This window comes from Polypterus senegalus, chromosome 4 (assembly GCF_016835505.1).
Source record: "Polypterus senegalus isolate Bchr_013 chromosome 4, ASM1683550v1, whole genome shotgun sequence".
NCBI lineage: Eukaryota > Metazoa > Chordata > Cladistia > Polypteriformes > Polypteridae > Polypterus > Polypterus senegalus.
In genome coordinates this window covers 68,571,277-68,597,693 of record NC_053157.1, presented here as the reverse complement: position 1 = coordinate 68,597,693, position 26,417 = coordinate 68,571,277, and the positions used below count along the sequence as shown (strand labels likewise).

The 26,417-nt window shown below is 37.2% G+C and overlaps 1 protein-coding gene across 3 annotated transcripts in view; it reads right to left on the bottom strand.

Moving 5' to 3' along the window:
- The window catches only part of ptpn13 (protein tyrosine phosphatase non-receptor type 13), a 344,308-nt gene that overhangs the window by 44,015 nt on the left and 273,876 nt on the right, over positions 1-26,417 (bottom strand). For all 3 annotated transcript variants that reach the window (XM_039750815.1, XM_039750816.1, XM_039750817.1), the window contains 6 exons: positions 18,806-19,022; positions 17,387-17,545; positions 17,042-17,213; positions 9,426-9,630; positions 4,616-4,707; positions 3,037-3,098 (listed from right to left, as the gene is read on the bottom strand). In XM_039750815.1, coding sequence (XP_039606749.1) covers positions 3,037-3,098; positions 4,616-4,707; positions 9,426-9,630; positions 17,042-17,213; positions 17,387-17,545; positions 18,806-19,022 — 907 coding nt within the window. The remainder of the gene's footprint in view (positions 1-3,036; positions 3,099-4,615; positions 4,708-9,425; positions 9,631-17,041; positions 17,214-17,386; positions 17,546-18,805; positions 19,023-26,417) is intronic.

Here is a 26,417-nt window from a genome sequence, read left to right as displayed (position 1 = left end):
GCTTTTCACACAGATACTAATTGGTGGAGTCTAAAGATCTGAAAACAAAATTTGAGAACACAGTATTAATGCAATAATTCAATTTATTTCTACTAAAACATTTTTGAATACATTGTTACAAGTGGTTGAGCAAACCAGGTGTTTCACATTTTATCACGCTTTGATCTTCCCATATTGTATTTTATTCTCCTCCCTTCAGTAAAACTTAATCTGCTTTGCTACCTCAGGAAAAAACAGGGGTATGGAGTTTTGTTAGTGGTAGCTTGGCAACTTTGTCAAAGTTAGGAAAATATCCAAAAAAGGATACAGAATCTAGGTGTCTCTAACCCATTTGAAATGCAATCTTTAAGTGGAATCAGGATGAGATCCCTGTAGTCAGGGAAACAGACAGTGCTGTCAGCAAAATTACTGCCATGTTTTTAATGTTGCTTACAAATTCTGGATGTGCTATTTTATGACTGAACTGTCCAGCTACTATTAATTAGCCTATGTAAACTGATAAGCAAAATGAAACACTAGCACAATACTTAATACATTGTTATCAGTTTGGCTCATATATTTATTCATTCAAAATGAATAAACAAATCAATAAAATAAATTAGTATTGATGTTTCCTAAATTTGGAATCACACCCAGTCTGCAGCCTTTTTCTGCTCATATAAGCATTTCTTTAGTACACTTACATTTATCTTACAAAAAAATCTTTCAGATTTTTAGTTATGTAGAATTTTAAGCCTAACTTTTGGCTTTATCTGCTAGAACAGTTGTACATGAAAATGGTCTTACAGTGATTTCTCCTATAGTGTCTGAAATTAAATGAAATATTTTGCCTGATTCCAAATAAATTTATATTCTGATGATAATATTTCTGTGTAGTTTAGCTGTATAGCTACTTTTATGTGAAAAGGAGGAAAAGTGCTATTTTTCTCCATGTTTAAATCTTTTTGTTCTTTTCCACTTATTTTGAGGTGTGTGCTTACAAGCTGATAGCTATGATTATGAAATAACATGCATCTTTCAGGGAGCATAAATACCTTGAAAAATATAGCCCTATCTACTTTGATGTGAGTAAGGACTATGCCAGGTAAGCTGATTTGTGTTTTCTGTTAATTAGAATGAACTTTCATTTTTTAATACATTCTTGTTTATCGCTGTGTCAGAAAATGGCAATGTATTGTATGATAATTGGTAATGTAAGTAAGAATTCCACTGTATTTGGAAGTTGACTGGCAAGTTTGAGATTTACCTGCAAGCATAAACGAGATTTCCCTTGGAGAACTAAGAAGGTACTTGTCACATGACTGTGACTTGTTAATTTTTTGCACACATTATTTCATGCTCCTCCTACAAAAGTACACATAATTATAAAAGATGTACAGATAAGCAGTTGCACATTCGAAGAAAAAAAAAAAACTTACATCTTCTATCTATTTTCTAAACCAATTTCTACAACTTTATGGGTAGAAGTAGGCAAATCTTATCCTGACAGCATTATGTGCAAGGCTGGAATCAAACCTAGATGTGGTACCAGTCCATGGCATTATGCACCCACACATTAACCAACATTTACTCATCCCAAGTCAATTTAGAGTTACCAAGTAACCAAACATGGTCCTGTTTGGGAAATGGAAAGAAAGGAGATACGGTAACTCAGGGAAAACTCACACTGACACTGGCAGAATACGTAACATCCACACACTTTCAATTTCTGGGCTGGGTACAGCCCTCACTGCTACAAAGCTAACTACCTAGCCACTATGCTTCTCACTGAATACCTGGGTATACTCATGCTTCTCTTTTGATTTGCTGATCTATGAGGTTATTTAAACCTGTGTCATATTCCTTTTTAGGTTTGCTTTGTTTACATTCTCTGTCATAGTAAAGGTTCACTTTGAATAGTGCAATAAAAATATTGACTGTCTGTTCAAAGAGAAATAGACAAAATCCCAGGCAGGCAGTCCCCGGGTTACGTATGAGATAGGGACTGTAGGTTTGCACTTAAGTTGGATTTGTACGTAAGTCGGAACAGGTACATTATTTTAATAAATGCTACTGTTGACCAACTGTAACCAAGTGCTCTGCCAATGAATGATGGAGTTTCACCTCTCTCTAACCTTTTTATTATTTCTACTTTATTTTCAATGGTGATGGTTTTTCTCTTCTTTACTGTATCACCAGCGCTTGCATCAGATTAGTGTTTCAGAGACATTCTTGAAGGGTGAAGACAAAAGGTTAAGATCACAGCAGGAAGGCAGCCGTCGTCAACACATCTGTTGTACTGACAAGAAACAACTTCCTGCTATGTGCGTAACAGTACAAGCAGGCTTGTTACTGAGAATGAATGGGGGCAGCGAGGGGTGGTTCAAAACCTGCCCACCACACAGTTACCTCCACTACAGTATGCTGCCTGCAGCGTCTGCCCACCAAGAACGAACATGGTGCGGCCAAAGGCGAGTAGTGAATCGCCCACCACCACCCCCATTCAAGAGACAGCCACCCTACAATGCTATCACCCGCCGCCCTGTTCACCCAAAACCGGGTCATCTCTTGCAGTATTACCAGCCACCCACTGAGAACAAACAGGGCAGCCGTGTGTGGTGGGTGGGCAGTGAAATGCCCCTCTCCGCTCCATCTAACCTGTGTCCAGTCAGGAGCAGCAGCTGCGGCGGCGTAGTGGCCAGGCAGAGAACTGCCCTATCCAGCCTTCATCCTGCACACGAGTGATAACTGTGGCCCCGGTGACTATGGACCACAGGTCACCGCTTGCCTCCAGAAGCCACGGAAGGGACACTACACTGCGCGAGCAGCAAAATCGCCCCCCCTCAGCCTCTGTCCAGCCACCGCTTGCACCATTCCTAGGCCGAAGATGGTGGAGTGGCAGTTACTGAGGCGAGTGTGTTGCAGCTGTGGCCCTGTTTGTAACTCATAGGTCGGATGTCCGGGGACTATCTGTACTTCAATTGCCTTTCTAAAGTGAACATATTATTTAAATACAGCCTCTTATTTCTTCAGCACAATTTCACTGGTGATACTCACCTCAAAAACAGGACTGTCAAAATGTGCTTGAGACTCTCTACTCTCTTCATTATTTCGACAGCCTGAAATGATAAACAAGCTCATTCATGATGTCAGGATTTGCAGACAAAATCAAATATCAAGTTTTTATTTCTTTGTTTTATCAAAAGTCTTTCAGCGTTGCTTTTTTGTAAGCCAAAATGTCTACAGTGTAATGCTAACTCATTAAATTCTTGTAGCTAGCCTTAGCTGTCAAATTAGTACAAGAGAACATTAATTACTGAAGATCTGATTAACCATGTAGTCTTATACTTACATAATCACATAATTTAAAAAAAGTGCATCATCTCAAAAAAGTTAAGCAAGTTCGTATTATCACTTATTAATTGAAAGCTTTGTATCATCTAATCAGTAACCTAAGTGTAAGTACTTGCACCTGGGTCAAATATTAGCTCCAGATGAGAGGCACAGAATCTGATGAAGCAGAATTTGAGTTAATGTCATTTTAATGATTATCTATGCCTTCTGCCAAATACCTGCAAGAAATGCTGAGTGTAGAAAAACAATAATATTCATTTAAAATTGCAGTAGTTAAATAAATGAATGCAAATTATCTTAGTAAAATATTTATATACACTTTATTTATAAGAATAGTATAAACTCAGTGCTCCTCATTATTTTATAATATAAAAATAACTGGATGACACTGGTATCTGTTGTGAGTGATTCTCAAGACAGAGAAAGAGCAAAGTAGCAGTCTGTAAGCCACATGGACGTTGAACAATAACCAGCTTGGCTAGCTGGTCAAATATAGCTCATTTCGCTCAGTTAAATATATAACACAGCTCCAGTTTAAAACTGACCAGTTTGCATGGCAAACCCCTTATATTTTGTATGTGCCAACTGTTAATGTTGCTGCTTCTTTCATTGTTGCCTCCCTGTGTTATCCTGTGATTTCTGACCTCACTATCACTCTCTCTCTCTCTCTGGTGTCTTCAGGCAGAGATTTACTCACTGATCTTGCAAGGTATACACAGCCTCTGGTGGCTAATACTTTTTCACACTGGCAAGCAGATATTTACTCCTAATTCCTGGTGTGGATATACCTTTTTCCCTTGTGCAACACAAGCCCCTGTCCCATTCCTGTTCTTTGCTACACTGGTGCCAGTTAACTCTTTACATCATTTTACTAGTTTATTTGTACCTCTGAAAAAATTATAACACTGCCAAGTTGCATTAGGGAAGAGGTGGTGATTACTCATTCAGCAAAGCAATAATTACAGGAAAAACAGCAATTAATTTTTAAAATTTTCTGGAAGTGACAAAGTATTAATTGAATTACAGTGACGCTGCCACACACTCAGCTCAGTGATGCTCATGGGAATATTGTCAGCAAAGCAAGATATAAAAACAAGAAAAACCTACTGTTAATAAATAAAGAGCACCATCTTTGTAATACAAACTAAAATCATATTCAAAACAATCCATTTCTTACCTGTCATTAAAAATACAACAAATTTCAATGGATGTTTATTATCTACTCGATCCTTTAAAATGTAATGTTTCAAATGACTGTAAATATGTGTATTTGAAAACTTACCATTCATAATACTAGATCCATTCACCTGAGTGCAAAGATTATTGTTCAATGATATTAGTGTTTTCTTTACTGGAATTACTGGCTGGCCATCTCTGAAGCAGGAACAGAAAAAAAATTTACAAAAAATGATTGCCATAGAAATTCAATCTATTGATGTTGAAAATTCTTTGTGACTTAAATTCAACACAATACAAATATAAACAAAGTCACAACAGATACACTGAGATAAAAGAAAATCCAAAAATGGAGGTTAAAAAAAGTCTAGTACACTATTACGAGTTATGAAGTCAATCATGGTGATGAGGCATAGACTCTCAACTAACAATTCTTCAAAAAAGATATACAGTCTTTCTTACAGTCCATGATGGGACAGTTAACTTCGTGAGCTGGAATGTTAAAGGTCTGAATCACAAATTAAAGAGAAAGAAAGTACTCTCTCACCTAACAGGTTTAAACACTAAAATAGTATTTTTACAGGAGACGATATGTGATTGTAATGGGAGAATTATCTAACTGTAAAATGATTTTAATAAATGCTTATGTACCTAATGTTCATGATAAGGAATTTATACAAAATTTATTTGCATTTATTCCCAATTTGAACACTCATAAAATTATAATGGCTGGGGACTTTAATTGTGTTTTAAATCCACTCTTAGATAGGACTTCTATCACAGGGGGGACGACATCTAATACTGCAAAGATAATTACAAAGTTTATAACTGATCACAACTTATCAGACCCCTGGAGGTTTTTAAACCCAAACGCCAGATCATATTCTTTCTACTCACCAGTACATCATTGCAACTCAAGAATTGATTATTTCTTTATAGATAATAATTTCTTGCATTTTATTAAATCTTGCAAATACGATGCTATTGTTATTTCTGATCACGCACCTCTGATCTTGGAGCTAAAGTTACTATGCCCCACACACTCACCTCGCAGATGGAAAGGACAGATTATCTCATATCTTGCCCACAGAAATAAATTAGAAACCAAGAAAGTAGCAGAGCTAAAAAGCGAAATTACTAGAATAGATGAAGAACATGCCAAGCTTCCAAGCGAGGCTCTACATAGGAAAAAGCAGGTTCTGCATTCAGAACTAAACCTCTTGACAACTAAAGAAACTGAACAACTAATTTATAAATCCAGACATCATTACTATGAACATGGAGAGAAAATTAATAAGCTTTTAGCTCAACAAATTCACAAGCAAGAAGTCCGCAACGCAATCCCAGTAATCACCAACACGAACGGAGACAAAATCATCGACCACAAAAATATAATGCACACATTCAGAGACTACTATAAATCCTTATATTCTACTGAGTTTAAAGAAGATAATATACAATCTAATACATTTCTGAATACATTACAGATACCACAAATAGACACTTTTAGTGCGGAGGAACTCAATAAACCTCTGCCGCTATCAGAATTACTAGATGCTATAAAGTCACTTCAAGGCAGGAAAGCAGCAGGCCCTGATGGCTACCCTGCAGAATTTTATAAGAAATTCTCCGCTCAGCTAGCTCCCCTCCTATTAGCAACATTTACAGAAGCCAGAGACAATCAAACTCTTCCTCAAACTTTTCGCCAAGCATTAATCACGTTTTCCAAAACAAAATAAGGACTTATTACAATGTGCATCATACAGACCAATTTCACTTTTGAATAATGATGTTAAAATACTCTCCAAAATCATAGCTAGAAGGATGGAGAAAGTGCTCCCTTTGGTACTCACAGATCAAACTGGATTTATCAAGGGCCGACACTTATCTTCAAATCTTTGGCGCCTGTTTAATGTAGTATACTCACCAACTTAATCAAACCCCCCAGAAATATAATTATCATTGGATGCAGAAAAAGCATTTGACATGATTGAATGGAAATACCTTTTTACTACATTGGAGAAATTTGGGTTTGGCCCGAACATTTGTGCATGGATCAAATTACTGTATACCAATCCAGAAGCTTCAGTTTGTATCAACAACATTTGTTCAGACTACTTTAAACTAGAATGTGGTGCCAGACAAGGATGCCCCTTGTCACTGCTACTGTTTGCAATTGCCATTGAACCACTGGCAATACACTGTCGAAATACTGATCAGATAAAGGGGATTATCAGAGAAGGACTGGAACAGAAAATTTCTCTATATGCAGATGATATGGTACTGTATATATCAGACCCACAAAATTCTGTGCCTGCAGTCTTAACAGCACTCACAGAATTTCAAAAGATCTCTGGTCTCAGAATTAATCTGAATAAAAGTGTACTCTTTCCAGTGAATTCTCAAGCATATAATATTAGATTATATACCCTACCTTTTATCATTGCAGAACAGTTTAAATACCTAGGGGTAAACATCTCAAGTAAACATAAAGCTCTTTATCAACAAAATTTTGCCATCTGCATGGAAAAAATTAAGCAAGACTTGCATAGATGGTCAACCCTTCATCTCACTCTAGCTGGAAGAATTAACACTGTTAAGATGAATATTCTTCCTAAGCTCCTTTTTTATTTCAAAACATCCCAATATACATCAATAAATCATTTTTTAAGCAATTAGATTCAACAATAACCTCATTTATTTGGAACTCAAAACATCCATGTATCCAAAGAGCGACCCTACAAAGACAAAAGGCAGAAGGTGGCATGGCTCTACCTAACTTCCAGTTTTATTACTGGGCAGCAAACATACAAGCTATAAAACCTGGACACAAATAGAAGAACATACACAGGCTTGGTCCAATAGAAGTAAAATCCTGCAGTACTTCTTTATATTCCCTGCTCTGTGCCCCAATAAATACAAGTTATCGACAATATACTAATAACCCAATTGTGCTTCACTCATTTAGAATAGGGAACCAATGTAGAAAGCATTTTAAGATGGAGAAGCTTTTATCTGTGGCACCTCTGCAAGAGAACCACCTCTTTCAACCTTCACAAACATATGCAGTTTTAATATCTGGAAAAAATTTGGGAATAACTTACTTAGAGATCTTTATATAGACAATATCTTTGCATCCTATGAACAATTACATTCCAAATTTAATATTCCAGCTACACATTTCTTTCACTATCTTCAAATTAGGAACTTTGCTAAACAGAACCTTCCGATTTTCCTCATCTTGCACTTCATCCATGCTGGAAAAATATTGCTCAATTTCAAGGACTCAGACACCATCTCTGCAATATATAAAATCATTTTACAGTCCCTCCCTTTCAAAGATCCAAGAGGACACTGGGAAAAAGATCTCTCAATTAATATATCAGAAAAGGAGTGGAAAGTAGCAATGCAGAGAATTCACTCAAGCTCCATATGCGCAAGGCATATAATTATTCAACTGAAAATTATATTTCGAGCACATCTGTCTCGTCTAAAACTCTCCAAAATGTTTCCAGGGCAAGATCCAACCAGCGAACGCTGCAAACAAGTCCCAGCCTCACTGGGTCACATGTTCTGGGCCTGCACCAAATTAACATCATTCTGGACCAAAATTTTTAATTACCTTTCAGACAGCCTTGGTCTCACAATCCCTCCTAACCCATTAACAGCTGTGTTTGGGGTTCTTCCAGATGGGTTTAAAGTGGAGAAGGACAAACAAACTGTGATTGCATTCACTACACTTTTGGCACGTAGACTTATTTTGCTAAACTGGAAAAATCCAAACTCTCCTCTTTTAAGTCAGTGGGAAACCGATGTGTTGTACTATTTGAAATTAGAAAAAATCAAATAGAGTATCTGTACAGATTTTTTTCAAAATATGGCAGGACTAATCTGTAATATTTTAAAATAAGCTCTTAAAGCACAGAGGAAGCAATTATTTCTGTATTTCTTTTTCTTCTCCATTCATCTCTATTGGCTTATTAAACTTATCAATTTAGTTTACAAGCCTTAAATTTTACTCCGCTGGCCTTTCTCTCTCTCTCAGGGGTGGGGGTCAACTTGTTCTCAATTATACTTTTTGTAAAAATTGATTGATTTGTAAGGAATGATTGCAATACAATGAATAAAATTTCAAAAAAAAAAAAAAAGATATACAGTCTTGAGCTATGATGGTGCAGATGAATGCTCAGGATCAGCTGGCAGAAAAAAAATAATGTAGAGGTTAAGAGGAGAGTAAGCATTTATAAAAACTTACTTTGCACAACTTATCAGAAGAGGGTGGAAAAATAAGATACGATATTGAACTTACTCAAAGAAAGAATTAATTTAATAAAAGAAAAGCTGAATGTTGAGAAGAACCTGCAAAATGTAGTAATACTGTTAACCATGAAGACCTAAACAGCCTGGCAGAACACAGGGAGAAATGGAGAATCGTGGTGGTCAATCCTCAATTAAATTGACATAGCATGAAAATAAAATGTTAACTCTGTTCATGAAGCTTGGTCCTGCACCTAATCCTTGATAAAAAGCCTTTTCCTTCAGTCCTTCTATTACTTTACCCATCCACCTATAATTCAGCCTCTCCTACTACTTTTCCCATGCACTTCTAATTACATCATTCTACTGCCTACATAATTATTGTTTCTCTTCATCACATGTCCATACCACATCAACCTAATTTTCTGTAGTTTCTCTCAGGAATATATATACAGTATGTGTGTACATGTATGTAATAAATTAAAAAGTGTATATAGTTTTTTCTGAATAATAATGAAATATTCAGGTACTGAGTTTTATAGTTGCATTTTCTGAAATTCACAAGCATATTAGATTTGTTGTCACCAAATGGGTACAGTACATATAAAAGGAAAAGATGAATCATCTGCAGATTCCAGATGTTACTCACAAAAGATTACCTTGTTACTTTAAGGATGACAACAGAGTAAGACAGATCCAGAAGCCTGTTGGATTCGCTGAGTGTCAGTCCTTGTGTAGAGACTCCATTAATAAAATGAATTATGTCAAGATGCTTCAGACTCATCGAAGCAGCTGAACCTGGTCTAATATCTGCAACATAGACCACCTTGTATGGACTGTCACTGCCTCCACCAAGAGTCAGGCCTACAAATATTAGTGAGAAAGGAGAATAACACAAAATACTGATCTAGCAATAACCTTACAAATGTAATTTCAATTAAAAATATATGTTGCAAAAGAAAACTAATGTAAAGAGCCTGTTGATCTTAATGACTTAGCTCTATATTTAAATAAACTTACCTTTGAATTAAAAAAAACATCAGAGCATGACAAGTATTTAAAAGTAAAAGAATGACTGAAATAATTCATGCTTCTTTAGTTTTTATATATTTAAATCTTGAAAGTGTTGTTCATTCTTATTACTAGAAGCCAAATTACCTTTGATCTTAACTTGCAGTTCTTGCAACTCAGCCTATGGAAGTGTAAATAAATAATGACACAAATATGTGTAGGAAGACTATTTAGGGTGGCCACCAAGAGACCTATGATAATTCTAAAGTAGTTATATGCTATAGTAGCTGAGATTGGCGAGAGAATGCGTTCAACAATTGCTGTCAAGGTACTCCACACCAGTTTAGCTTTATGGGCCCTGATGGTATCACTACTATGTACATTTCAAAATGTCTTCTACAAATATAAGTGTCTAATCAGGTAGCTTAGGCTAGAATCTGTTCTTATGCAGAGCCTCTTGGATTATTTTCCAGGGTAGATAACTCACAACTGGTTAGCCAATTTACAGCTCTAACTTTACAAATAAGTGAATTGTCATGTTACTTAGAAAGAGGAATGATGGAAGTATGGTTTGAATTATTATAATACCTACAAAAAGCATTCCCTCCCTTGGAGTTTTCACATTTTATTGTTATACAACATCAAATTACAGTGGATTTAATTTTGGCTTTTTTGATATTGATCATCAGAAAATGACGGTTTAATGTCAAAGTAAAAACTGATCTCCTCAAATGGGTCTAAACTAATTACAAATATAAAAAAAACAAAAGAATTTATTACATAAACAATTACAAGTATTCACCTCTTTCAAACCATCACTGAATTAGCTAATTGGTTTGAATCACTCAAGGAGTTTCAATTGACTGTAATCTAAATGCACCTTTTCTGGAATGCCCAAGTTGTGGTGAGCTTAACATACTCAATTAGGACAAAAAACACTCCAAGCAACTCAGTGAAATATTTCTGGAAAAGCACAAGTCAGTGGACGGATACAAAAAAAATATCCAGGTCAGTGAATATTCCTTGCAGCCCAGTTATATTAATTATTAAAAAAGGGAAACAGTATAGCACAGCTGGAAAACTGTCTAGACCAGACCATCCACAAAAACTGAGTGATCATGTAGGAAGACTAGGGTGGCCACCAAGAGACCTACGAGATAAGTAATTATATGCTATAGTAGCTGAAATTGGAGAGAGAATCCATACAACTATTGCTGTCAAATTACTCCACACCAGCCAGTGTTAACTAAAAAATACATGACATCTTGATTACAGTTTGTTGGAAGGCACAAAGAAGGGCTGTCTTAATGTATGGGCACTGGCTGGGGGCACCAGAAGCATACTATAGAGGCCCACAATGTTTCTGATGCATATGATTGTTTCTGTTTTACTATCAAAACAGGGGCCCCAGCGCACTATGATTCTGTTAAGACAGCTCAGGCACATGGGAGATGCTGAAGTCAATTGAAAGAAGGTTCTATTGTGTGATGAGAACAAAATCGAGATTTTTAGCCATCACATTAAACACTATGCTTGGCACACTGCAGATTATTAAAAACACATCCTCCCCACTGTAGCAGCATGGAGGCGGCAGAATGATGCTGTGGTGATGCTTCTCTGCAGCAGGCTCTGAGAGGCTTGTGAGAACAGAATGCAGCAAAATATAGGTAAAACCCGATGCACTCTGGGTGAAACCTACAACTTGGGAGATTTGTTTTCCAGCAACACAAAGACCCTAAGCATAAAGTTAAAGCCACACAGGAATGGATTAAATACAACAATGTTCAAGTCCTGGATTGGCCGAGTCAAGAGTTCAGATCTCAGTTCATTCAAGAATATGTGGCTGGGCTTGATAAAGGCTGTTTACTCATGACCCTTCCTGTAAGCTGATAAGCTAAAGTAGTGCAGCAAAGAAAAATTATGGAATAACTGCAGTGTCCAGTTGTGCAAATTTGATAAGAGACCTGCATACACAGGCTCAAGGCTGTCACGGCTACCAAAGGTGCATCTTCTAAATACAGACTTGAATGCTTATGCAATTAAATATTTTGAGACCACTTCATAGAGTGCTGTTTTTCCTATGACACTAAAGAGTCTTTTGGTGTTGATTCATGCCAAACAAGCCAAATTAAATTGTGATATAATATTTGTATTGCATTAATATGTGTATAGTTCCAAAGGATGAATGCATTCCATAGGCACTTTATGATCCCAACTTTCATAAATTTAATTATTTAATTGAATCATTGACTTATTCACACCATCTTATTTCAATGCACTAATTGGGATGGTATTACCCTCTCACTGGGCACAAAAACACACATTCGCACCATAGATTTCTTATGGACATTTTTTAGCCTGTGCTGCATTTCCATTTCCATTTTGAGACCTCTTTTTTATGTGTAATACTAGTATGTCTGGGGGAATGGCAAGAAGTCTAAAGCCTTAAAGTAAACCCTCAGAGATGCAAATGAGAAATGGAGTTAGCAGAATGGATTAGCAATTGAGCACCACCTAATGTGATTATTTAGATGTATCATCGCTTATGTTGAACATCTTTACAGTAAGTACTATTACCATAGTATTATGACATATGAAAGCAAAAGAATACGACTCTGTGAAGTACAGTGGAATAGCATATGTCAGATTAGTAAATAAAAAGTACGATTTAACATATTAAAATAGACACTAGGGTTGTGCAATGTCTTAAAAGTTCACAATGTCATTTAAAAACATTTTTGACCTATACCTTCTCCTGTGCTAGTCTGTGGAGATGCCTGGAGATTACTAATTACTAGCTGCTTAACAATCTGACTATAACATTGCATGTGAAATTTATATATCTTCTATATCAAACAAATATCTTAAAGTTACAGAGCTTAACCATCACCATGTTATGTAAGTCAGTATTTTTATATTGGTATGCTGTTAAAAATGGCAGATGCTTTACTTGTTAATTCTGTATTTGGTCAGCAGATGTCCTCATTTATTTCTCCATGAGTCAATGAAACTATTACCAAACATGAGAGAAATTAGTGGTGAAGAAACAAGTATTTTGCTTTTAGTCCAATGAAATGGGCAAACCAAATAATATAAGTGAAGCAATGTGTAAACTATGTATTAAGGCAGTTTAGTACAAAAGAGTCGCCAACAACAAATCTTTACAGTCAGTTGTGCATACATCAAATGGCTGAATATGCAAAGTTATCACACTCAAAAATGTTGTCACTACAAACAAAGAAGGCCAGCAGTCAACCAAAGCAGCCTTTGCTAAAGGTACAAAATATATAGGAGATAGTACAAGGTGGACATGGTGTATTATGTCAATTTTACACTATTTAACACTAGAATTACCAGAGCCAACGAGAAAACTCGTAAATCTGGCCCACCTTAAATCTGTTTGCACCTCTCCGGCAGTTTCTTTTGTCCTGTAAATGTGCCGATTAAAACAATCTGCAAGCAGTCTGCTATTCCATCCCCCCACTGACTTAGAACGTGCCCAAATTCTCTCAGCTCATGCCTTGTTTATTTATCTGGGAGTGAACTACTGGAGTTTTAGAGTGGAAATAATAGATCATTATTTGGAACACATGCATTTCATGTTTGTTCCGTTTCTACAGTAATCTGTGTAAACACATTGTTAAAACAAAAACCTTTTCATATTTTAGTAATAAATGTTAAAAAATGTAGGCATAAACTATAGAATGTGTGAAGCCTGAAGTCCAAAGATCAAATAAACACTTCCACAAAAGGTTCAAGGATGATACAACAGCTTCTGTGGCATAGCGGTAAGATTTGCTGACTTGTAATCAAGAGGCCACCGTTCGATCCCGACTGCACCTATATTTGCTGTTTTCAGTAGTGAGCTGCTCTTATTGTTAATATTATACAGTACACACATACATTTGGTTTGCGTCTGTAACAGGCCGTGTACATTTATAGTACTGTACTTGTAAAAGTTACCTTTTTTTTTTCCACTTTTATTCTCTCACTCACAATCACGATACATACTACCGCCCCACCACCCAGGGATCTGACGCTGTTAGTTTTTATTTGAAACTGGGAATAACTGTAGATGTGAGTGGTGTTTTGAGGCAATGGAACTGGACATTCTCTGATCTGGAGGGATAAAAGCTGACACACAAACGCTGGTGAATCTGCCTTCTTCGTATCTCACTGTCACTTTATTTTTTTTATTCAGTTTTATTGAGCATTCCTGCTCACACAGAATTAGTATGCACCTTACGGTTTATGATGTCAATGCTGGATCCTCCTTTTCTTTTTCTATCACCTTTTCTTATAAGATGCGACAACAAAGTTCCTCTGCAATATGAGCAATGAACACTCTTCTTTTCACAGTGGCCCCAGTGCATGCCTTGCACAGTACACGTGCGTTGATCCTGCTGCCCTGAATAAGGTCAAGCCTTCTGGTGCACGATGCCGACGCAGCACGGAGAACAAAAGAGAGAGAGACAAATACAATGCAATATTATTTGTAAACGAAAAGCATCAGATTGGGTGTGAATTTATGCTGGCACTGTTACTTAGAGTCAGATTTGGGGTGAGGGCTGTTAGAGCGTGATCGTGATTGAGAGAATAAAACTGAAAAAAGCTAACTTTTACAAGTATCATAAATTTATACTCAATGTCACATATATTTGTCCCTTTCTTTTTTTTCCTCTGTGCTGCGTCGACAACGTGCACCAGAAGGCATGAGCTTATTCAGTGCAGCAGGATCAATGGACATGAACTGTGCAAGGCATGCAGGAGGCCACTGTGAAAAAAAGAGTGTTCATATTGCAGAGGAACTTCGTTGTCACATCTTACTAGAAAAGGCAATGAAAAAAGAAAAGGAAGCTTCAGGCTTCACACATTCTATAGTTTATGCCTACATTTTGTAACATTTATTACTAAAATATGAAAAAGTTTCTGTTTTAACAATGTGTTTACACAGATTACTGTAGAAACGGAACAGACATGAAATGCATGTATTCCAAATAATGATTTATTATTTCCACTCTAAAACTCCAGCAGTTCCAGATAATCAAACAAGGCATGAGCTGGGAGAAGTTTGTGCACGTTCTAAGTCAGTGTGGGGTGGAATAGCAGGCAGCTTGCTGCTTGTCTTAATCGGCACATTTACAGGACAAAAGACACTGACGGAGAGGTGCGAACAGATTTAAGAGGAGCCAGATTTATGAGTTTTTTTGTAGGCTCTGGTAATTATGGTGTTAACCAAAGAAATTGTCTATTTTCACACTGTTGAGAAGAGTGCATTCAAAGAGATGCTACAGATGGTATGCTGGCACAGATATCTCTTAAAGAAAAACTTAACAGTATGGTAGACGAAATTTACTAACAATGCAATACAAAACTGTTAATCTCTGTACTGTGTAATACTCTGATCAATTAAAGTATGAGAATACATGTCTACGTAATCACAGAGCCTCATCAATCACTTATAATAGTCATATAAGTTACATGTACTCATGTTAGGTGATGCTATATAGCTAATCCAACTTTTTTTTTTTTGTTAAACTTTGTTGGTCATTTTGTTTTGTTTAAAATTATAATAAAGCACCAGTTTATTTTTCCAAATAATGTGGTCTTTCTTAATCTGAAAAAATGTTCTTCAGGCAATGAAGAACCATCATAAAGACAATTGCTTTGTTTTCTAAGCCCTACTGAATATGGTTACAAACAAAATATAATGACTCATCAAGAAAGAGAAAATTCAGCTTGAATTCTAGTGTACTTGCCTCTTAAACTGGGTATTCATGTAAGAACTAATTTGGCATTCTCCTGTCACTAGTCTTTAGCTCTTCCATCCAATCCAGAAGAAAAAAGAAAACTACTATAAACTAACATAGCACAGGAATCTCACATGCCAAGAAGACTTTGCAAATAAGCCTGTCTGACAGCTTGTGCGAGATTTGAAAAAATACGTCTGGGCAGCACTTTGGCACTTTGAGGAAATTTCTACAAATGTTTGCAGCCATTAGTCGATTTTTACATTCATTGATTATGTAGCCAGCCAATTGACGGTGGATGATATTATCAACCACTGCTTCAGCCTTAATAGACACAATTTTAATTTTGATTGGAAGTATTGCTCAAGGATTTAATCAGCTTTCAAATGCAGTATCTACAATTAATCATAAGCCCATCAGCATTATTCATAAATACAGAAGACTATTTTCAAAAATATTTTTTCCTAACTTTCAGTGCAGCAAACTCTCCCTTTAAATCCCCATAATCCAAACTTTCTGCTAACTTCTTTTCATTTGAGGTCACAGTTTAATCCATTCAATCTTATCTGAGGTACAGTTGTCCTTAAAATAAGGTAAAAACAGACAAATCCCTTCTGACATGTTGAAAATAAAAGTGGCCCAATGTGATTTCATTATTTAGAGTGTCAGGTAAGCACTACAGTTTGTCTCGTCAAATGCAAGAGATTGTGAGAGTGTGCAAAGTCTGTCAGTGAATTTCACATGTATTTCTGCACTGGACCGGGCAACATACATTTTTTTTATTTTTGATGTTTGATTCATCACCGGTGGTCCTAGCCCTCTAAGAACCACTCCAAGAAGGTTTAAAATGACAAACTTCTAATATAAGCACATGGGGCACTGTTCTAGATTATTCCATGGTCAGAGATTATGAATATGATATTATTTTTGATCCTTTACTTGAGATCTAGCCCTCTATGAACCTCTATCAGATTGTGAAAAATGACGAATTTCTATTACAACCAAGAACATATGCTGTACTTAAACATTTAAACTGAAGCATACTTTTTAATATTTCAGATATCTAACAGAACTATTCCTGTTTATTATATACTTCTATTTCATGAAATAAATAATTATATTTCTTATAAACACCCCAAATTAATGATGTTAAAAATGGAAAAGTGAGGCACAGTGCACTGCAAGGACACATCCAAAGCTGTCCCCCCTCAACCAAACACCAGACCAGACTTTATTGTACAGAATATATGTAAAAGCAAAGGGACTATTGAGCTATCAAATAACTTTGTTTTTAGAAGATAAATTACATTTTCCAGTCATTATCATTGATCTCTCAGCATTTTGATAAAAGGCAGAAATGGAAATGTATACAAATTAAGATCTCTGAAGTGAAAAGACATGTTCAGAACAAAACTGGCAGACTGATTCAGTTGTACTTCCGTCTGTTTCTTTACAAAGAAAAGAAAGAAAGAAAGAAAGAGACTCTTTCTAAGCAAGAGAGAAAGTCCTCTTACCCAATTCCTCTTCATGGCACTCAAACCTGATGTCTTGTAGCATGTGTGGCTCTAAATGGAGTTTTGGTATTTCCAGAACCCGTCCCACCACCAAATCCACCACTTTTGGAGCTGCTCGCAGCAAACTGACAGCATTAGTGTGAGTCATGTTGGTGACATCAATGTTGTTAACCTAAAGAAAGAATAACTTGGATCATGCACAAGTTTCTATACCATATAAATATTAAAATGACTTAGAATCATTAAAGAGTAGGAGGTAAAAAAAAACTAAAAAAAAAACTTGCACATAGCACTAACGCTGCATTCCTTTATAACAATCCACCTTAGCTCTGCAATTATTCTTACCATTATCAGCCTGTCCCCAGGTCTCAATCTTCCATCACTCTTGGCTGGGTCCTGCAGGATATCATGGATGTAACAGCTGACACTATCACTTCCTTTTGTCACAGTAAATCCAAGGCTGCCCTTGTCTGACTTAATCAAGGAGACATGTAGCTCAACTTCCTGTGGGGAAAAAAAATGACAGAACGCTGTTTTCTTCAAAGATATCTTTAAGGTTTTTAGCATATCTTGATGTATGCTTAGTGAGCAGGCACATTGGAAAACGACAAGAAAGAATTCCCAAAGTTAAAAAAAAAAAAATTTAAATGAGCAAGAAAAAGATAAATTTAACTACCAACCAAATATAGAAGATTTTCTGAAGATAACACTGAGAAAAAACAAACTAAAGAAATAACACAGAAGAAGAAGTCAAATCAATGGCTATGTTAAGCCTTGAGCTCTTCAGAAATGAACATCTTAATGAGTGCTGGTGCAGTAAGCAGATAATAAAGAGAAAGAGTTGTTCTCAAAGCTGGGACAGTCCCTGACAGAAAGATGAGTCATCTTGAGAGTTCTTACAACTGAGGAGAACATTTGCAAATAAGCTACATAAACAGATTTCCAGGAAAGCAGAAAGTACTTGGAAATTAACCCCTTTAAGAGAAAAGAAGAATTGCAAAAGATGGTTACTAAAATTTAATCAATTGTACAGTATAAACAAGAGATTAGACAGATGGATATAGAGATAGGTAAAGTGTGACTAATGACAGACAGACAGATAGATAGACAGATAGACAGATAGATAGATAGATTATAACACTATATAGACTACAGGACAGTAGTGAGACCAGCTATGTTAATGGGTTGGAGACAGTGGCACTGACAAGAAAGCAGGAGACAGAGCTGGAGGTAGCAGAGTTAAAGATGTTAAGATTTGCACTAGGTGTGATGAGGATTAACAGGATTAGAAATGAGTACATTAGAGGGTTAGCTCAACGTGGACGGTTGGGAGACAAAGTCAGAGAGGCGAGATTGCATTGGTTTGGACATGTGCAGAGGAGAGATGTTGAGTATATTGGGAGAAGGATGTTAAGGATAGAGCTGCCAGGAAAAAGGAAAAGACGGTGGCCTAAGAGAAGATTTACGGAAGTGGTAAGAGAGGACATGCACGTGGTGGGTGTGACAGAACAAGATGCAGAGAACAGAAAGATATGGAAAAATATGATCCGCTGTGGCAACCCCTAAAAGAAGCAGCCATAAGAAGAAGAATATAGACACAGATAGACAGACTACTGTGACAGTTTCAAACAAGCCTTGACAGAAAACCTGTTTATAGGAATCTATCAGACAAACTTTGAAAAATTGTAATGTATCTGTCTGTTTGTCTAAAATATTTTTTTAACACAATCCTTTTCCATGTATGTTTTACAAGCAAAATCTTACTGGCTCAAATTCATCCATCTCCTCTCCCTCCACACTGTTGCAGTTAGGGTGCAAGACCTCTTCATTTACATAGTCCAGAGGTAGCGCTGGTGGGGTCTGGGAACCTGAGCTGGAGCTTATGTAGGCATCATCAAGTGGTGTGGGGGAGGGGACTTCAGGCTCTGGTTGAAGCTCTTCTACTGGAGTCAGATCTAGGGCTACTGGTGTTGGAGGGTTGCTGTTTTTCAACCATGTGGGCACAAGACAAAGAGAAGAAAAAGTTACAAAAACAAAGAACACAGTATATATTTTGATTAGCAGAAAGAAGCTGATTTATTGTCTCAAGGGTCTCTGCTTAATATTACTAAAACACTGTCTAAAAGATTAACACAACATCATAGACAGTGTGGTGTGGTGTGGTGGGTACAGCTCTAGTCTCTGAATCTGAAAGCAGTTCAAACCGCATCACTGGCTCAGTGTGTTGTGCTGAGACAGTTGCTTAATCTGTCTGTGCTTCAATTATATAAAAAATGTAGAAATTGTGCTGCATCTTGATCTTGCAAGTTACCTTGGACATAAATGTCAGAAGAATACATAGTAATTGTAAATAGAACAACAATAAAAATAGTGTCTTCTATTTCAAGTCGTACCAGCCTAACACAGATGACAGTGTTAAACCACATAGTATCTATGGAGACCCACAACCTGCAACTAGCAAAATGAATACCAACAACCAAGAGACGAAACAATGAGAAAAATATTTGTAACCACAATGCTCTAACTGCAGCCAGATGTACAAAGTTACCTCTCCCTTATGGCCCATAGCTAGATGTTATATTATTGAAGACAGAAGATACAATCCTACAAACCTAAAATGCAGTGATCAGATCTTATGTGTAGACTGCACAAATTTGCAACAGTCAAAGCCAATCTTAGACACTCAGTAATACACAAGCCAGAAATAACTACCTGAAAAGTCAACATGAACAATGGGTATCTTAACTTAAATCAAAAGGGAAGACAATCATTTTGACTGAACTGTTGCATGTAGTGTGTTTCTTCAACATATATAACAAGAATGGATAATGTTTCAAAGATGAAACTACAATCGTCACTTCAGAATTCCCTAAATATATGGAATGTAAGATTGGGGGCAGTTTTCACAAGGTATTACAGGAAAGGCAAAAGATGACCAAAAACAATTCTTTCAGTATTTTAGTAGTGCAAGAACAACAAAGGAAGAGTTGTAGTTTACCAGAAGCACTAAGGAACAGTTAAAATATATAGACAATGAAATAATGAGTGATCTAAACATGTATTTTTCTGCAGTTTTCACATGTGAAGAAGTGGAGATCCTCACAGCAGTAAATAAGACTACTAAGGAGGTGATTAATGATTTTGGAATTACAGAGGGTAAGAGTACAGCTTGGATTAAAAATATGCTGAAATCTAACAAATCACCATAACTAGATAACATTGATCCTAGAGCGCTTAAGGAGGTTAATGAGTGCATATGCTGACACATATTTTTACAAAGTCACTGTGTATCGGGGAAATTTCTAAGAAATGGAATATAGTAAATATTATACTGTTTCATAAAAATGGTGGTTGGGCAGATCCAAGTAAATATAGGTCAGTAAGAGTAACATGTATCACAGCTAAATTAATGGAGGGAATTATTAGGAAAAACAGTATCACATGGCAGGAAAAGGAGTTTTAGTGAACAGTCAAATTGGTTCAGGGGAGGTTGTATTTTACTAATATGCTGAAATTCTGTGAGGAAGTAGCAGAAGTGTGTGATTAGAAGTGCATATGATATTAAAACATTTGATAAGGTCCTATAGGATGGGTTAGGAATCAAAGAAAGAGAGGATACAAAAAATACAAAAAAAGAGTGTATACAAAATTGGCTCAAATGCAGGAAGGTAAGAGTCACATATATATAAGAATTAAACAAAGAATGCTTTCAAAAATGGAAGTGTTAATCATTTATTTTCATCAATCACCAAAATGCAGTGAATGAACAAAAGAGAAATCTAACTCAAATCAATATTTGGTGTGACCATCCTTTGCCTTCAAAACAGCATCGATTCTTCTAGGTACACTTGCACACAGTTTTTGAAGGAACTCGGATGGTAGGTTGTTCCAAACATCTTGGAGAACTAACCACAGATCTTCTGTGGATGTAGGCTTCCTCAAATCCTTCTGTCTCTTCATGTAATCCCAGACACACTCGATGATGTTGAGATCAGGGCTCTGTGGGGGCCATACCATCACTTCCAGGACTTCTTGTTCTTCTTTACGCTAAAGATAGTTCTTAATGACTTTGGCTGTATGTTTGGGGTCGTTGTCCTGCTTCAGAATAAATTTGGGGCCAATCAAACGCCTCCATGATGGTATTACATGATGGATAAGTATCTGCCTGTATTTCTCAGCATTGAGAACACTAATAATCCTGACCAAATCTCCAACTCCATTTGCAGAATTGCAACCCTAAACATTCAAGGAACCTCCACCATGCTTCACTGTTGCCTGCAGACAATAATGAGTACCGTTCTCCAACCCTTCGACGAACAAACTGCCTTCTGCTACAGCCAAATATTTCAAATTTTGACTCATCAGTCCAGAGCACCTGCTGCCATTTTTGCATGGTTTCGTGCATACTTGAGTCGCTTGGCCTTCTTTCCACGTCAGCGGTATGGCTTTTTGGCAGCAACTCTTCCATGAAGACCACTTCTGGCCAAAATTCTCTGGACAGTTGATGGGTATACCTGAGTCCCACTGGTTTCTGCCAGTTCTGAGCTGATGGCACTGCTGGACATCTTCTGATTTCGAAGGGTAATAAGCTTGATGTGTCTTTCATCTGCTGCACTAAGTTTCCTTGGCCGACCACTGTGTTAACGATCCTCAATGTTGCCTGTTTCTTTGTGTTTCTTCAAAAGAGCTTGAACAGCACATCTTGAAACCCCAGTCTGCTTTGAAATCTTTGTCTGGGAGAGACCTTACTGATGCAGTATAACTACGTTGTGTCTTGTTGCTGTGCTCAATCTTGCCAACACATGAAACAGCATTTTTTCACACCTGCCCAAAACTTTTGCACAGTACTGTGTGTATGTGTATATATATATATATATTGTGGAAACCGTACCCCCAGACACAGACAGACCGACACCAGGATGTCCAAAACACTCTTGTTTATTTATTTTTTCCACTGCAACCACAATGCCTCATCTCAGCAACTCTCTTTCCTTTCTTCTTCTTCTTCTTTCTTTCTTTCTTTCTTTCTCTTTCTCTCTCTCTCTCTTTACCTCCTTCCTCCTCCTCACAAGCTTCGTCTCCTTCCTCCCAACTCTGGCTCATTGTCTGGAAGGAGGCGGCCCCTTTTATCCTGACCCGGATGAGCCCCAGGTGCTCTCCTCGACGTCACTTCCTGGTGTGGCGGAAGTGTCAGGAAAGCACCTGGAAGCACTCCGGGTCTTCTTGGAATTATTTCCGGCAGCACTTCCTGGTGTGGCAGAAGTGCTGCCATTCCAGGATTCTCCAACTGTCCGGGCACCCCCTGGCGGTGGCCACGTTCTCTCACAGGCATCCCAGCTCCGTCTTTGTGGCCCCCAAATAGACCTGGGCGGCTGCCCTCTCGTGGCCGAGGAGAAGTATTGTCCTAGTTGGGGACTGTCCAGGCGTCCCGGCCGGGCAGTGTCCCCGTACATCTGTGACAATATATATATATATACATTTATTGAGAAGCAGCAGCAATAGAAAAAGTCCAGAAAAGAGTAACTAGGCTGATTCCAGGACTGAGAGGTATTAGCCATGAGAAGAGATTCTAGGAGTTGAACCTTTTCCGTTTAAGCAAACAGAGATTGAGATTTATTTATGAATTTTTAAAATTACGAAAACTTATTAGTACAGTGGATCCACGGTGTTATTTGAGTCCAACAAGAACACAGGGACACAGTTGGAAACTTGTTCTAGATAAATTCTGAATCAATGTTAGAAGTTTTTCTTCATACAAAGAATCATAGACACAGAATAAATGACCATATTGTGTGGTATTGAGTAGACTGGCTGTTATTTTTGAGAAATTAGATGGATAAGGTCAGGAACCTTTATTGGGTTGAATGGCCTGTTTTTGTCAATTTTTTGTTTTGTTGTTCTAATCTTAAATGGCTATCACAGAGGCTTAATTTTATCACTACTAGAACAATTATCAGTTTTACTCAATGCATATATTTTTTATTTAGATAATACACCACTATTTAAGTAAAGACCTGAAACTAATCTGAAGCAGCAAATTGCACTTATGATTTTTACCCTGAAGACTTACATTTCCAGTTTACTCTTGGAGATGCAGGATTCTGTAAGTAGGATTGGATTTGATAAATACAGTATGTTTTTTTAAGTTTTTGGTCTAAGAAAAATATTATTGAAATAGTCTTTGTGAAGGTGCAAGTTTTATTGAGAAACAGGCAAATACACCCACTTCTTTATTAGGGGGATACTGTCACAGAGGCAAAGTAATGGGTGCTGCCATGCATCTCACAGTGCAATGACAAAATGATTGCCATGAGGAAATGTTCAAAAGCAAAAGGCTTTGGTCTCGTCCGCTACGGGAGATGGACGTCTGAAGCAGAGCTCCGTTAGCAGCGCCTTATTTTTTCTCTTATTTCTTATTATCCCGAGGTATCCTGTACTTACCCAACCCGAGGAGTTTCTACTACAGTATATAAATATGAGTAACAAGAAAGGCGTTCAGAAAGAAATGGAAAAGAAACGTAAAACTACACCCAAGTCTAGACAGACATCAAGCCCAAGTACAAAATATGGCCATTCAGAGACTGACCTGGAATAGGCAGGCGAAAGCAAAGAATTCCCAAGATTCCGCTCCACTGCAACATCTGCAGTCGAGAGCGAAAATGGGAGCGAAGGTGCAAGTGATGCAGGTCATGATAGCTCGCTGATTCCAGAAGATCACTTGAAACTAGATATGGCCTTGCAGTCCGCGCACTTATCTAATCCTCGCGAACCGGAAGCATCGGCTGTAGCTGCGGCTGCCACTTCACCCGTGAAGCACGAAAGCTGAAATGATTTGTCCAAACTGAAGGAAATGATCGCAACATTGGCCACAAGTGAGCTCAAGAAAGACATTCAGAAAAATATGAAGAAAGAAATAAATGGCTTGCTCAAGACAAACGAGAAGCTGCGGCTGGAGCTGCAAGAGATGCGGCAGGAATATTAAGACTTGGAAAAACGTGTATATAATCATTTTGATGCAGTCTTTAAAGATATGCTGAGAAAAACTTAGGAACACATTCAGGAAAATGCGTCTAAACTGAGAGAACTTGCAGATCAGCTGGAAGACGTTAAACAGACATACATGGCTCGAACTGAAACAGTGGAACAATTGGCATCTAACGCCGACGGAAAAGCTACAGCTGTGAATTCCGAATGCAAAAAACTTAGAGACAGACTTGCGGCTCTGAAAGATGGAAGCAGAAGGAATAATATTAGAATCGAATGTCTACCTGAGAATCGTGAAAGTCCAAATCTACTGAAATTCGTAGCTGAACTATTCTCAAAAATAATTAGAGAGGACTTTAAATCAGATACCGAGATAGTGGCAGCTTATCGCATATGTGGATCAAATACCTTTAAACCTATATCTTTAATTGTCCGCTTCGAGAGATTACAATTTAAGCTTGATGTAACGGCACTTCTCAGACACAAACAAGAGATTATATTTGAAAATAACCACATTCGTATTTTCCCTGACTTCTCACCCTCAACAGCTGCTAAACGTGCAGCTTTTTACAACAATAAACAGAGGTTACGGAAAGCCGATATCAGATACAGACTCTTGTATCCTGCCAAACTGAAAGTGGAAATTCAAGACAAATATCACATCTTCTCCTCCACGAATGAAGCAGAAAAGGAATTAAGAAAGCTGATCCCGACACTTTTTTGAAATACGAAAGTGGGTCGCATCCTGTCATGGTATGGCAAGAAGATATTGCCTACTGTCTGATCTGCTTGCAATGATATGAGTACCATAATTATACATCCTTTTCTCTTCTCTGACACTTTTTATTTATGTTTTAATTACAATTGTAGGCGTATGTGTGGAAGAATTTTTTTTTTGTTTTTAACTATTCTAAAGGAGACTGTTTAACATCATACCCTTGGTTTATTTTTATTGTTATTATTGCATTAGGGTTTACTATGCTTATCAAGGGCCACTTTTTAACACCACTCCCTGGGATTACTGTCTTAATATTTCAAGACTGATTTCAAGATGATTATATTTTATGCTTATAGTATTTAGACTTTATCGGCAATAGCTATCTCTACTTTTTAATCCCCAAATGCCACTGCTGGAGGGCTTGTTTTGTTTTGGACGTGCTCTGTCTCTAGGTATGTCAGAGGACCGGGACTTTGTGCAGTGTGGTCCAGCCTCATGTGGGGAGGCAATATTGGTTGGGGGGTGGTGGTCTGGGGGGCGAGAGAGAGCAAGCTATATCTAATCTATTATTTTAATTCTTATAACGATAACTACCAACATAACAATAGGCTGCATGGCAATAACTTATGGAAAAATTGGAAATTAAGGTTAAAGCGGTCTCGCTTCCAGTTAAGACTACAAAATGACATGAAAAATTCAGAATCAATGTCTCCATGATGGGACAGTTAATTTTTTCAGCACAAATTAAAGAGAAAGAAAGTATGCTCTCACCTAACAGGTTTAAACGCTAAAATAGTATTTTTACAGGAGACCCACTTACTAAGCAAGGATCAGTTCTCGCTGCATAAAGACTGGACTGGCCAAATGTTCCATTCCAGCTTTACAAAGAAAATTAGAGGTGTGGGAATTCTCATACATAGAACAGTCTTATTTGTGGTATCCGATTTAGTATCTGATCCTGAAGGGAGATATGTGATTGTCATGGGCAATTTATTTAAATGTAAAGTGTTTCTAATAAATGTTTATGCACCCAATGTCGATGATAGGGAATTCATACAAAATTTATTTACATCCATTCCCAATGTGAACACTCATAAAATTATAATGGCTGGGGACTTTAATTGTGTTTTAAATCCACTCTTAAGATAGGACTCCTGTCACAGGTGGGATGACATCTATCATTGCAAAGACAATTACACAGTTGTTAACTGACCAGAACCTATCTGACCCCTGGAGATTTCTAAACCCAAATTTAAGAACATATTCATTCTACTCACCAGTGCATCATTGCTACTCAAGAATTGATTATTTCTTTATAGATAATAATTTCCTGCCTACGATTAAATCTTGCAAGTACGACACTATTGTTAGTTTTGACCATGCCCCTTTGATCTTTGAGCTAAAATCATTAGGCCCCACACACTCATCTCGCAGATCTTAACCCACTTCTATTAGCAGACGAGAACTGTACAGAATTTGTATCCAAACAAATCAGTTTCTTCCTAAAGACAAATACATCCTCAGAGGTCTCTGCAGGAACACTCGGAAACTGTAAAGGTCTTCTTAAAAGGACAGATTATTTCATATCTTTCCCACAGAAATAAATTAGAAACCAATAAGGTATCAGAGCTAACCAGCGATATTACTATAATAGAAGAAGAACATGCCAGGTGT